A 14,383-nucleotide genomic window follows, 5' to 3' on the forward strand; every position below is an offset into this window, starting at 1 on the left:
GACACGTAATTATTGTAATGGGTTAAGCCTTTACGTGGGTACCAAATGGAATTTTGCTTATGGCCTTACTCAATCTTCGGTGATCAAAATGAAATGGCCTGTGGTTTATTACCTCTTACGTGACCTGCGTGTAAATGTCTCTGATCTTTCTGGACTGTTGCGCTCAGAGCATGCCGATTACACCGCGCATTTGAAGGCAGCATGCTGATCTGAGGCCCCGGTGAGACAGGCGTTGATACAGGTAATCAAGGCGTGGCCTGCGCACAGGTGAACGCCGCTGTGGCGGAAGATTGGGTGAAAAAAAAACAAGCTCGGCACCTGGCAGCCGTTATTTCCTCTTCCTGACCCGCAGCGCGTTCAGGCATGGCCCCCGGCTGCGTGGGGAACTGCTCGCTGTTATTTTTCCTCGCCCTGGCGTTTGATGCCGCCGGCCTGGTGGTGCTCCTCGTCGGCATTTTCGGCAATTTGAACGCAGGCGGCCGCTTCTACGGGGATTTCCTCATCTACACGGGCTCCGTCATCATCTTCTGCAGCCTGATGTGGTGGGTGATGTGGTACACGGGCAACGTGCACCTGTACGCGCCCGGGTACAGGAAGGACTCCCTGGACGCCAGCCTCATGCAGTGGGCCAGGAAGCTGTCCGAGAGGTTCTCCAAGGGGGGCAAGAAGCCCCTGGAAGCTGCGGAGGACGGGGAGAGGAAGAAAAAGATGGGCGAAGAGGGCGGAAAGGTGTCGGAGGTGAACAGGATCGTGCGCGCCTCTGCGCCCCCGCGGATTAGGTGGGAAGACGGCGGATGCGACGAAGAGGCAGAGCCCCGGGGGCAGGAAAACGGGGGCTTTGACGGGGAGAGTGAGAGCGCATCTCCAGCTGATAAAAACGTGGAGATGGGGGTCCTAACGGGCTCAGAGGCGGCCCCGCAGGAAGAAGACACCAAAGAAGAGATGTTCTTCTAACGCAACACGGTGCGTATTCCTCTCACCTTTTCCATAAAGGCCAACCTGAGGCCACAATATAAGGACAGCGGAGAGTTCCTACAGGAAAAACTTGTAGGCTACAGCACCTCTTGGAAGTTTACAAGATGTTAAACTTGTTCTATTTTTTTTTTTTTTTTGTCATTTTTTTATATACTGCAATGTGTTTTATTGTGATAGACAAAGAGGTAAAAAAGGGAGGAAAAGGAAAGAAAACGATGCATGGTTTTGATTTTCTGCAGCTTTTGTAATGACTCGTGGCTACCCCTGAAAAAGGGAGCAGCCGTAAGGACACCCACTTTACCTTCCAAAACATGCTGCATTAAATGGCAAGTGGTAATAATAATAATAATAATAATAATAATAATAATAATAATAATAATAGAACATCATTAATCTCACAATGGAGAAATTCCCTTCTGCATTTTAACCCATCCCCTTGGGGAGCAGTGGGTTTCCACCGTGCGGTGCCCGGGGAGCAGTCTGGGGTTAATGGTCTTTCTCAGAGACCCAGAGTTCAGGCTGTGGGGATCGAACCGGGTACCAAATATGAAACCAGTACGGAGAGCCTAAAGTCTTTAGAACTTTCTTTCCCCCGTCACTCTTCCCATAAACACCAGATTTGTGGAATGCATGTCTAATAGTTGGATTAGTTGACAGATTATTCCACCTGAGCTGTGGATCTCTGCTGCTCCTCCAAAGTATCTATCTTCTGAAGGCAAATAGCTGCACCGGGCGCCCAAATGGGAATACATGCCACACCGTCTTTTTGTGAAACATTTGGAAATTTGTGTGTTCGTTTCCTTCCACTTGAGTTTTATAACTACTTTGTGTTGGTCTGTCACATAAAATACATTTTAAAGGTGTGGCGTTGGCAAAAATGTAAAAGTTCAAGGGGTGTGAATACCTTCACAAGGCTGTAATCATTCAGCAAACAGCCCCGAGTTGTCCCTCGTTATCGGCCTGTTGTTGCTTTGCTTGTCATGAGTCATTCAGTTACATCTGTAACTCTTTTCTCATCACTGCTGCCATCCTCCTCGTGTGGCAGGTTTTCATGCCAGTCCTCCTCAGGGTCGCCCCAGTCTCAATAAGGGAAATATCTCTCATTATTGGCAGGAATCAGATGAAACTCGTAGTGAAGCTCTGGTCCTGAGGAGGAGTAACCTTCCACACACACACACACCTCACTTCTCCCACCACCAGCACTCCAGGGGGCTTCCCACTCCTTTACTCATGAATATTTGTAATAATCATTTTTTCCCTCCCTCCTGCCCTCCACCACCCCACCCCTGTGGAGAAATCTTCAGTGACCCATGGCAGTTTTTAATTAATGAGCCTGACCATTTGTGCTCACCTTCACACTTCAGCAGTATTTTAGCCGTCAGTTTGCTTGTAAGCGGCCGGCCAGTCAGACACCCTTTGGGCATAAAGGCACAATTGCATTTTAATGGAACTCTGCAGCACTTATTGATCCGGTGGAATGGAGTGCGGTGGGTGGGTTTAGCCGAGGCCGGGCCTCCTCAATGAGCCACTGAAGGAATGCAGGGATCCTATATAATTCTGCTTAATGCCCACTGATACCATCCCGCTAGCTCAGTTCGCTGCTTTGATGAGCTCCGAACGGATTCTGATCTAACAAACGGCCCCGAGAGGGGGAGCTGCATGAAGAGGTGTGGTCACAGGAGCAATCGTGAGATGATTAACAGTCAGGCTATGCTCTTCGGTGTACTTTTGTTTGGGTTTTTTTGGAAATTGAAAAGAAAAGAGTACTGATAGAAAACCAAGGTGCTTCACATTTGATTCCTGGGAATTCCACAAAAAGGTGCCATTCATTACCTGTTCATTAAATCCTGACATCATCCACATGGTGATGCCATTGCTTCTTAAGGCACTGATGGCAGTCTCAGTAAAATGGAGGGGAATGTATGGATAAGAGGGTGTCATTATCCAGACGACGAGTCCTATGACAAGGACTCGTATCAGAAAGAAGCCAATAATCTGAAAGCAATATAAAAAGACAGATTGCATTTTTCACTCGGAGACCAGTATCTTTATTTCTGGAGAAATGTCTGATAAGACCAATATAAACGTTTGGCCCCACTAAGGGCCGTGTTAAAAAAATCGACTTTCCAATTCTGAGTTGATTCTCATATCGATTCCAAGAAATCAACTCATTTAATCAAAGATCGATTTTCTTTTTTTTCTTTTTTTCTTTTTTTTTTTTTAATGCTTTTTCCACTTAGTTCAAATGTGCAAGCCGGCAATTCCAGCTTACACACCACACCTTTTTTAATAATGCACCAGGTTAGTGTCCAAATAGCAGCTGTAGATATCTCTGGCATCCTCTGTTTTCTACCCTGGATCTGTTTGCGTATTCTGCCGTTCAGCATGTTTGCAAAAGCAGTTTTCTCAGTATAAAGGGAGAGGCTTTGGTCCTTACAGTCGCCATTAACTACCATTAATTTGCTGTTGAATGTTGATATAATACTAGTAATAATATGTTGCATAACTACACAGTCATGTAATTCAGGTAGCAGCTAAAAAATTATTTCAATACCAGCAATTCAATGTGGGATCGGATCAAAAAGAATCGATTGCAGAAATTTGAATCGATACCCAGCCCTACTACTGACCACTGTTTACATTTGGGGCAAAAATGGGGAAGCTTGCAAGCGCCATCCCAACTCTTAAGCATGGAGGTGGCAGCATCATGATGTGAAGGGTGCGTTGGAGGAATGGGTAGAATTCCAGTAAAATATTGTGAGAAGCTTGTGGAAGGATATCAAAACCACAAAAAAACCAAGTTATACAATCTAAGGCAAAACTCTACTATAAATACTAAGGAAATTTAGAGACTTCTGAAAGTGACGACAGGTTTAAATATTTCTCTCATTATTTTGCCGCTTTAACTAGGACTTAATTTAGGTAATTAATAGAAATACAATGTTTACTCTACTAAATGTGCTCCTGTTCAGCCATATTTGTGGAGAGTGTAGAAGGGTCGTCAATCATTGTAAAACCACGACCTGGCTTTATTGATTTTTTTTTTTTTTTTTTTTTTTTTTTTTTTTTAAAGACCTTTTGAATGCTAAAACATTAGAATGAGTGCTGCCATTAGTATTAATTTTAACTTGTTTTTTGATAACTGGTTCATCTCAAATTATTAAAATATTCTAAAATATTTTTGTCACTAATTTCAGAACCTGAAAGCCCTTGTAGATTCATTACACCTAATGGGAAATATAAAAGAATATCCTATTTCTTGTTGCTTTGATGATTATGGCTTAGAAATATAATGAAAACCCAAAATTCAGTGTCTTAGAAAAAATGAATATTGCATAAGATAGAAAAAGATATTTTATACAGAGATGTCAGGCTTCTGAAAAGTGTTAATTTCAGTGCACTCATTCTTGGCTGAGGCTTCTTTTGTAGGAGTTACTGAATCAATGCAGCGTGGCATGGAGGCAACCAACCTGTGGTTTGGCTGAGATATAATGCAATCCCAGTTTGCTTTGATAGCAGCCTTCAGGTCATCTCCATTCTTGGTTCTGGTGTCTCTCATCTTCCTCCTAGCAATGCTCTGTGGGGTTTGGCTCAGACCAGTTTGCTGGCCAATCAGGCCCAGTGACACCATGCATGGTCGTTGAACCAGGTTTTGGAAGGGTGTGCAGGGACCAGGTCCTGCTGGAAAATTAAATTGGCATCTCCGTTAAGCTTGTCAGCAGAGGGAAGCAGGAAGTGCTTTAACATTTTCTGGTGTATTGACTGCATTGGCTGCAGTCTTCAGAAAACCCAGTGGACCAACATCAGTAGATGACATGGCACCTTAAACCATCACTGACTGATGAAACTTCACACTGGCCTACGGTTCCTCTCCAGCCTCCCTCCTGACTCTGGGGGTTTGATTTCCAAATGAAATAAAAACATTACTTTTTCATCTGAAAAAAGGACTTTGGACCGCTGAGTCCAGTCCTTTTTTCTTCTTCTCTCAGGTGAGATGCTTCTTACGTTGTCTTAGGGCTGGACGATATAGAATAAAAGCATTTTGATAAAATTTCAAAAATATCAATCATATTGATTGATATTGATAATTAATGACCTATTTTTTTTTGGTAAAGAACACACAAATACTGAATGCATACTCAACCCTTTTCTATTCAACCAACTTTTTATCAACGTTTTAAAAACTGCAAGTTTTTCAAACGGGAAATAAAAAGAACGTGTGCTCTCTGAATTCTTTTAAGGGGGCGTAGCTTGGTGATGGAGTGTTCCTGAGTCTGCATTTGTGATTTGTTGGGAGGATGTAATGACTGTAGTATTAACCTCCTTGATAGGCTAGAATGCAAAAGAATAAATGTTCTATTGAACTTTTTATTTACCCTTTTTCTTTTTTTCGATAGACAATACATGTCTATCGATCGATTTATATATTGTTATTGAATTATCCTGCTGTACATCCTGCTGACCCAGAGTGAGGGGTTAGCTGATAAGGGTGTGACACCATGAGTTTGAAATGTTTAAGTATTTTTTTAAAGATCTTCTAGTTCTCTGAGACTCTGACTTTTGGGGTTTTCATTATCTGTACGCCATAGTCATCAAAAAATACGAAAAACAGAGACTTGGAAAAATTTCACTCTGTGTAATGGATCAATATAATTTTGTTTTTGTCTTTTGTTTGTTTTAAAAAAAATATTTTCCAAATTTTCACATAAAATAAATTATGCTCTTTAACAAGTGTTCATTATTTATCAATTGTATCAAAATAAGGGTAAGTACAGTAACGTTGATTACTGCACTTGCCACACTGTAATGAGAAGCGGTTAAAAAGTAAGATATTTACTGCTCATAAGTTGATGAGGAAACCCCATTCAAAAGATTAAGCTAAAGGTTTCTTGCATGAATTACCTCACTGATTAACCAAGTGAACAAGCTCATAGATGACGAAAACATAGAGGTGTATATAGTTACCTCAGTGGGTCAGTGATCTGGCTTCATGATGCAGGCCCATGCTGTGGTTGTTGGGTTTGATATGCAGAGATTACTGTCAGATATGTGGATGACTACTCCCTTCCTTAGGTCACATATAATATCGACGGTTGTATCGGTCCATGTTTCTTTTCCAAACCCAGGTCTCCACCTTAGAAAAACATTGACTTTCTTTTCTTTTTCTTTTTTTCCTGGGAGATCTTTTATCAGTCTGAATTTTACAGTAACACATAGAACTTGTCAGTTTGAAAGACAAATGTTCTCAAATGTTTGGCCAAGCGGATTAAACGGTGTGCAAAATGTAATTGCTGTAAGACACGGCGGGATCGGTTTGGGATTAGGCGCTGATTGCACCATGTTTACATGTTTGCATGTTGTTTTGAGCATGTTGTTATAGGGTGGTGCGTTCTGGGTGAAGCCATGGCGTGAAATGTTGACTCATTTGTTTGTCTTATGGCTGTAATTGTGGAGACATACTTGAAACAAAATTTTAAACCTGTACTTCTTATTGTGTTCTAGGATATTCATCTAAGGATTTTTTTTTTTCCTGGGAAAAAACAACCAATGAAACTCAGCTGTCCTATGTTCCTCTGCGGATCGCTGCCAAAAAGTCTCCTAAAAATATTTTAAAATTGTTCTTTTTAAAACTAATTCATATAGAGTTGTATACAAGCATAGCCAATTTGCATTCAGATTATGTGATAATTTTCCATTTAAAATTTTTATAAAGACTTCATATAAATAAATAAATACTCGAGTATTTACTCTATGAAAATGTATTTTCTAAATATTTAGAGATTAAGCAGAATTTATGAGATCAGCACCGGCCACTGGTTATCAGTGACTCGTTTCTGGCCTGGGTCCAGTCTCCATCGGGAAACTTGGTATGACTTTTCAAAATGATTAAAGGAAAATGATTTGTTAAATTAAAAGCCTGTGTTGACCTCATGTTAAAAGTAAAATGTTTTTTGTTTTTTGTTTTTCACTCAACATTAGGGCCAAAGATTAGGTTTATTTCAAGACATAAACTGTATAGAGGTTGATATTTTCAAGGATTTATTGTTACAAAGAAGTTGTAAGAAAAGCAAAGATAAATTGCTTTCATGTCATTCAGTGTCTCCGTTTATACAGCTGTGTTTGATGAGAGCTGAACCCTAGAATAAAAATTGCTGACCCAGGAAATTATAGCTCCTGATTTTATAAAACTCAAAATGGCAACAGTTGTAACAGACACCCTGGGTCAAAGGGATAACAAAGGCATTACTTTAAACTCTGCAAACTAAAGAACTCATCCAGAACTGTAATTTCCATCTAAAATGTCCAAAAATATTTGTAAAATTCCCACAGTGGAGTAAGTTTACTTAAAACTCAGATGGCTGTGGATCTGAATCTTTGACACAAACACAGCAGCATCCCTGAAATGCTGCACCAGTGGGTGCGCCGCTTGGCCAGGCCAAGACCGGTAATGTGATGTTCTTACGAGCAAGCCGAGCCGTAATGAGCCGTGATTTCAACCACGTGTGTGAAATGAAGTTTTCTCATAACCCATTTTTTTAGCGAAGCCGCTGTTTTGTTTTTTGATTATTTTTTAATCTGAGCTGTAGTGCATGTAGCCAAAATGAAACTCGCTTATCCTGAAGCGAGAGACGGCGCCGCAAAGATGTTCCCAGCCATTCTCGAAGAACTTCTAATATTTAAACCCTCATTTGCTACATGAAAAATGTATGTTTCCAACAGTCTAAAAATGTTGCATGGATTTTTGTAGCAACCCATTGTCTTTTTGGGGAAACCACTTCATGGTAATCTTCAGCTTATCTAGATTCAAAACGTCGGTGGATAGCAGAGGTTGCCAGAAATGGTTTTGTTTCCATCACGTTCATTATTTTTTGTGTTTAACCTTTTCCATTGAAAGTGACTCTCTTCTTTTTCTTTTTTTTTTTCCTTTTGCAGATGCTGTTTAGCTTTCCGGATGCTCCTGGACCTACTTCTCCTCCTTTTTTTTTTTTCTTTTTTTTTTTTTCTGAGATTTCAACAGACTTTGAAATATAAACTTATGAACTAAAGCCATGTTGCACAATTACATCTTATTTAGTGTGAAGCTCTCTGTAATAAAGAGAGCAGACAGGCTTTGAAGAAACAAAGATGTGTGTGTGTGTGTGTACATTTGTGCGTAACTTATTTTTGGAAATAAAGTGCAAAGACATTTGGATGTGGTCCTGTGACTCTTTGTGATTGGCGGCTACTGCTCGGATGTCGGATTTGCTGAAAGAGATGCTTCCTTTTTTCTTTTTTTTTTCCCGTCTCCCAACCTGTCTGGGTGCCAGCTTTTGTCGTCCGGTCCCTTTTGCATGCCAAACAGGAAGCCACGAGACATCTGTCTTCCAATTTTAAAGGATGTCTTTGACGAGAGGGGGGGGGAAAAGCACTTTTTAAAATTACAAATCGCAAACAAACGTTTTTGATCCAACCCACCTGGCTAATTTCTGTCTACGTTCTCCAAATCCACCTGTGGGGCTGAGCTGCTGCCTGTTTATGTAATGAGAGGAAGTCCGGCGACCGCGCCAGACAATCTCTTGTCGTCATTAAGGAAACGTATTCCTCCTCTGCCAGAGGGTGGTGTGCAGAAATGAAGCTGTAGATCAAGAAGGAATGTGACCTGAATGTTTAAGCTCTCACTTGTCATGGGTCACGCTGCTCACTCCGGGAGGCCGTGCCGAGAATGGAAGTGATAAAACTAACTCCTGTCAAGAGTTATTGCGCTTTGATGGGCCGCTGCGTGGTGTTTTTCTTCATCGCCGCCCATGATGCAGTCGGCCTTCTTCGCTGGGGTCGCCTCTCACACCATTTGGACTTTCTTGTCCGTTCTGGACTGCTACTCGTGTTCCCCAGTCTGGATTTTTTGTGGTGCCGATTGAGAAGCTCCCCCCCCCCCCCCCCCCCCATCTGAGGTTCGTTGGTCGCAGGCGTTTATCTCCACACTGCAAAAATAGAACTAAAAACAAGTCAAATTTTCTTGAAATTAATGTATTTGCCCTTGATTTGAGCAGGGAAATAAGACTATTTGCCAATGGAATAAGATTTTAGCACTTAAAATAGGAACAATTCATCTCCATCTTATTTCAAGTGCAGTATATCTAATTATTTTAGGGGCAGAAATACTCATTTCATTGGCAAAAAATCGTATTTACCTGCTCAAATCAAGGGAAAATACATTAATTTCAAGAAAATTTTACTTATTTCTAGTTCTCTTTTTTTCAGTGCAGTGCTGGAAAAGGAAATTAAAACGGCAGCCGCAGGTTCAAGACTTGTGCTCTAAAATCAAAATATGTGGAGAAAAACACGGGTCTTCAGTTAAAGCTTTGTTTCGTTCAGTTTCAGGGGTTTGTGAGCTTGGACTCTATCTGCAGGGACAAACGTGGAGGCAAAAAATCTAAAGCAGCTCTGTTAGTTTCAGACCCAAAACAGGTGCAATCACCGAGACTCTTGGGTATTTGTGATAAAATGGTCGGGTTTGATGTTCGCTTCAACTTGCCCCCAGAGAAGCCAAGATGAAAAGGAACGACACAATAGCAAATTGCTGTAGTCATTTTGAAATTGCATTATTTTGAATCATTTTGTTCCCAGCTAATAGTAAATTATAGCCATTTGGGTTGCTTTTGTGCCCATGTTCCATCTTTTTGTGTACTTTTTAAATACACTTTGTCCTTGTTTGATTCATCCTTTAGCTTTTTTATCTCACGCATGCCTTCTTTGTAAGCATTTCCCTTGGAGTGTGGGGCATCGTTTTTGTTAAAATTCCACCCCTACACTATTAATTTGCATCTCTATTGTCACACCAAGGCTCTTTGCTGTACTTTTGTGACAAACATGTTTCCCCAATTAGTCCTCTCCTTATTGTCATTTTGCTTTTGTGCAAACATTTGATGTTTCCCAAAACTAAATGTCAGCAGTCAAACCAGGCTGTCATTCCTGATTTCCTTTTCTTGCCTCTGTGTGTGTGTGTGTATTCTTTTTTCCCATCCGGTCTGACGCCATGACTCGTAAAATATTTTATCTTTAATAGCAAACTTTTATAAACTTCATCTAGTTATGACTTCCCTTTAAAGTCCCAGTGTGTACGATTTTCACACTGCCGCACCATCTAGTCGTGCGCTAAATGAATCACTAACGACCTCCCCGTTAAGCGCATAATAACTACTACAGAAGCCGTGGACTGTCATAAATGTGACGATGTAAACATGTCCTCCATGTATTTGGTACCATGCTACTGCTAATAGCTACGGTCATCGTCTGAAATGGTTTTTGGCACTGTTGACAAAGTCTGCTTTTTTTTTTTTTCTTAAGTTTGTAAATTCAGTGCGTCACGTTGTTTTGGGTTCATTTTTGACAGTGCAGTCGCTTATTTGGGGTCTAATATAAGCAACTATAACATAAAGCCAAAATTAACTTCACTGTTATTTTTCAATTGACTTAGCTGCTGTCCATCAGAAAGCTGGCAACATCCGTTTTTAAATCCCCGCTCCCTCATGAATTATCCCCACCTGGTAATAATGGTTGATATACACTCTCGTTTTCTCCCGGTTAATATTTATTTTTCCTTTCAATCCCCCAGTTCGACCGTCTCAGTTGTTGTGTCCTTGGGCAAGACCCTTCACCCGAATTGCCTGCTGGTGGTGGTGAGAAGACCCGGTGGCGCCGATCTATGGCAGTCTCACATCTGTCTGCTCCAGGGCAGCTGTGGCTACTGACATAGCTCACCACCGTCAGGGTGTGAATGTGTGAATGACTGATTGCTGTATAGAAAGCTTTGGGGACATGGGACTAGTTAAAACAATGCACAAGTACAAGCCATTTACCATTCTTGGTTACTTTCTCTTCCCTCTCACTAGGCAAGGAGTATGGGTGGTCATCTATTTCAACAGAAAATAACAAATAGAATGATCTGCAATTGTCTTTGCTTGTTTATACCCCTCCTCCTCCAAAAAGCATGTCTTCATTTAGGAGGCAGAGAAGAGTTTATCCCCTTTCGGCGTTTGAAATCAGAAATAGTGATACAACATGGCGCCTCCCTGACTTAATTCTAAGTTACGAGAAAGCTTTCATTTTATATGTGAGGTTATTAGACTTTGCCAGAATAATTACAAAGGCAATACTTGATTTTTTTTTGCTAATTAAAAGCCAAATTAGTTACACACTGTCCCTTTAAAAGCATCACATGGCTTTTTGAAGTAGTGTTATTTCAAATAGTCGTGCAGTAGGTACCTCCTTTAGCATTTTTAGCTAACATTTAGGAGGTGGAAGTTTGAACCTTGAGCAAGCAGCAAGTGTGAATGTGGCCCAAATAAAGGTGGGGATTAACCAAGAACAGCTTCATTGTTTTCACTCAACTTCATTTTCTTGCTCCTCAGAAACTATTGGGCTTTGCAAGTTGATGTGTTCAGGAACCAGGCTAAATGCTGTTAGCAAAACAAGCCTGTAACGATTCCCTTCTCTGTGTGTTGTACTTTGAAACACCATAACATGTCGCTAAGCATACACCTCAGAGGGGAACTTTAACAAACAGAACCTTTGTGAGTTACTTCAAATAGTTTGATAAAACTACTTTATTTATTTTAAGGACAAACTATTTTACTATTTTGGTATATTATTGGGTGGTACTTGGAACAAATACCTAAATGAATGGTTATTTACTCTGAGGCCTGGGGGTGAGGGGTTAATGGCAAAGAATGTGATCATCTGTGAGGTGTAACAATGGCCATCCTATGTGAAGCACGTGCCGAAAACGGTCAGTGTTAAGCATATGCTGCCTGAGTTTGTTTGTTTTTTTATTCTACCAAACTGATGTAAAAAAATTGCTAATCAGTCAACTTTTTTTGTAAACTTTCTTATTTCTCCATTTGCTATAGTGTTCTGCGTAAATAAAAGTCTAATGACAACAAAATAAGAATTTTGCAAGTATTTACCACTTCAGTCCTAAGATGATGGAAACCCGCTCTGGTCTTGTTCCAACACTGACTGGCTGAAAGCTTACCAGAATAATCTAAACATTTTCTAGGTAAACCTTAACCCACCCTTGCAAATATAAAGGTATAGAGTTAACTAGTGAAGGTAAGATGTTTACTACTCATATTCTCTACAAAGCCCCACACTTCAAAAAAGTCTAATCTGTTCTCTCTGCCACTCTGTTTACAACCTGTGGTCATTCATCGTGTTTTACTGATTCTGGACTTAAGGCTGTTGTTCCCGATCAGTCTCTGTGGTGATTTTCTGGTTGTGAAATCTGAGTATTGGTCGCTCAAAAGGAACCAGTCAAACTGGGTCCTTTAGTTACAGAACGATGAGTGCTCTCATTTCACGGGAATGGTTTGAGAGAGATGGAGAAAGGAGAGAAAAAAAAGACATTTATTTCCTGCGCTGCAATGGAGGCAGATTTTTTATGGTGGAATTAAACTTTATGGAGTTTATAGGCTTACTGTTTGTGCAATCTTTATCTCTGGTATGTCATACAACTTGTTTTTCTCCAGCCCCAACACACACCCTATTTACAGAATGATATCTGAGTTAAGCAACACAATAATCCCCTGTTCATCCATTGTTTGCCACAAATCTGACACTACAACGGCGGCCTAACAGAGGAACGCAGGACAAAACGATTCCTTCTGATTAAGAATTTTATGTTCAGGTTAACAAAGTTGTGACTTTGAGCTGCATTTTCTTCGTAAGGCCTTTTCGCAACCCAATGATTACTCTGATCTCTTTGAAAAGCAGCTGTGCTTTCAAAAGGCACATTATGGTTTCACAAGGGAGTGCTTGGGAATGTGTCAACACTGCGTTACTAATTCAGAACCTCACCTTCGCCCCGGCAAAAAGCAGCCCAAGGAGGAGTTCCTCCGACCTGGTCGACACGAGACTCCACAAGGTGTCACAGTGCCACAGCCGGGCCGGTCTGAGGGCTGTTCAGGTTTAGCCTCACACCTTCCCCGTCTCTCCATTACACTACACGGAAGAAACACGCCCGGCCCGGCTGAACATGACACCGACTGGCGACAAAGGCACCAGGGGATTAGGTTCTGCGAGGGCTGTCGGTGTGGCATTAGACTATTGTCACGGCTGCCAGCACTTCACGCTGCAGCAGCAGCGTGGTGGCACGTGATGGGATTGAGTTTCAGCGTGAAGGCTGGCGATGCGACGTAGAGATATTAAGCTATGCTTAAAATAATTTTTACATTTAGAAATCTCTCAAACCTACCTAAAAGATTAACCAGAAGGAGTGAAGCCTTTCTTTCCATGGAGTCATCTGTGTAATATGTCCAAATAAAGAGATTTATGTCACTTCCTCGGTGTTAGAAATGTATTTAAAATGAGCACAAAAGTTAATCAACAGCTAAGTTAAAATGGAAGAAGTATTAAGACCTAATTGTTAATGGAATCAGAAACTACATGTATTATTAAATAACTAAATGGATTAACTATCGAACCAAAGGGACAGAAGGCCTTTGTTCTATTTGCGTGTTTCTTTTGATAACACTTATCTACAAACTACTGACCAAATTAGAAATTAAAACTCCTTACAAAAGAACATTAAGCTAACACTGATTGGACTATTTACAAATCTAAAAGTTGTCAGCCTCTTTGAAGCGTAAAGGAATAGGCACTATGGCCTAGTCCTATTCTGCTATATACCTATTAATATAAGATGGGGGAATAAAGAGGGAAGATCAGTTAAGTTTAAGGACTACTTGGACCAATCAGCTTTGTAAACCCGGAACCTTTACAACAGAACTAAAAAACAGTGCCTTATTTCTGTCTGATCTGCTGTTGTTTTATCTCTGAAAAACCAGCTTGGATCTGTATTTGCATGTTGCTTTCACACCCTGAATTCTTCTTTTAGAGGCCGGACTGATTCACTGGACAAACAGCTGGTTAATTTGGCCATGAGGTCACTCTGAAACTGGTTTCTTCTGGCTCGGAGCTCTGAATGTGTTCTTGAATTCCCAACTTTGGATCACCTCTTCCAGGTGAGCAGTCAACCAGATGGACTAATCGACCAATCAGAAGCAGCCTGGAGGTAAAATGGGAGCTAAATCATGTTAGACGTAATAAATGAATTCTTCAGTTTTTCTAAAATAAAAACCTTTAGAAGACAGAGGAACCTCGCTGTTGCAAAAATGTGAATTATTTATCACTTTGGTCAATAAAACAGATTGCTTTCACATTCAGTCACTTCAAACATGTAATCATTCTATCAAATAAAAGAAAAGCTCACATTCAGAGTGTTACACATTAACAAACATTAATGACGTTCAAATTATGGACTATTTGAAAGCAGTCTTGATGTCTAAACCAAACAACATAAGATTTTATCAAATTAACTATGATAAAATCTTTGATTTATCTTGTATTTGGAGCAAGTCTTCACATCTGT

The 14,383-nt window shown here is 40.7% G+C and overlaps 1 protein-coding gene across 1 annotated transcript; it reads left to right on the top strand.

Moving 5' to 3' along the window:
- Positions 1–223: 223 nt before the first annotated feature.
- On the top strand, positions 224–7,974 carry LOC105920214 (transmembrane protein 238). The gene is made up of 2 exons (XM_012855744.3): positions 224–963; positions 7,909–7,974. The coding sequence occupies exon 1, from the start codon at positions 364–366 to the stop codon at positions 952–954; it is 591 nt and encodes a 196-aa protein (XP_012711198.2). The 5' UTR covers positions 224–363; the 3' UTR covers positions 955–963; positions 7,909–7,974.
- The last annotated feature ends 6,409 nt before the right edge of the window (positions 7,975–14,383 follow it).

Source organism: Fundulus heteroclitus, chromosome 10, assembly GCF_011125445.2.
Source record: "Fundulus heteroclitus isolate FHET01 chromosome 10, MU-UCD_Fhet_4.1, whole genome shotgun sequence".
NCBI classification, from domain to species: domain Eukaryota; kingdom Metazoa; phylum Chordata; class Actinopteri; order Cyprinodontiformes; family Fundulidae; genus Fundulus; species Fundulus heteroclitus.

Bases quoted from the DNA above. Each gene is read 5' to 3' on its own strand.
- LOC105920214 (XM_012855744.3), top strand. From the start codon at position 364: ATGGCCCCCGGCTGCGTGGGGAACTGCTCGCTGTTATTTTTCCTCGCC.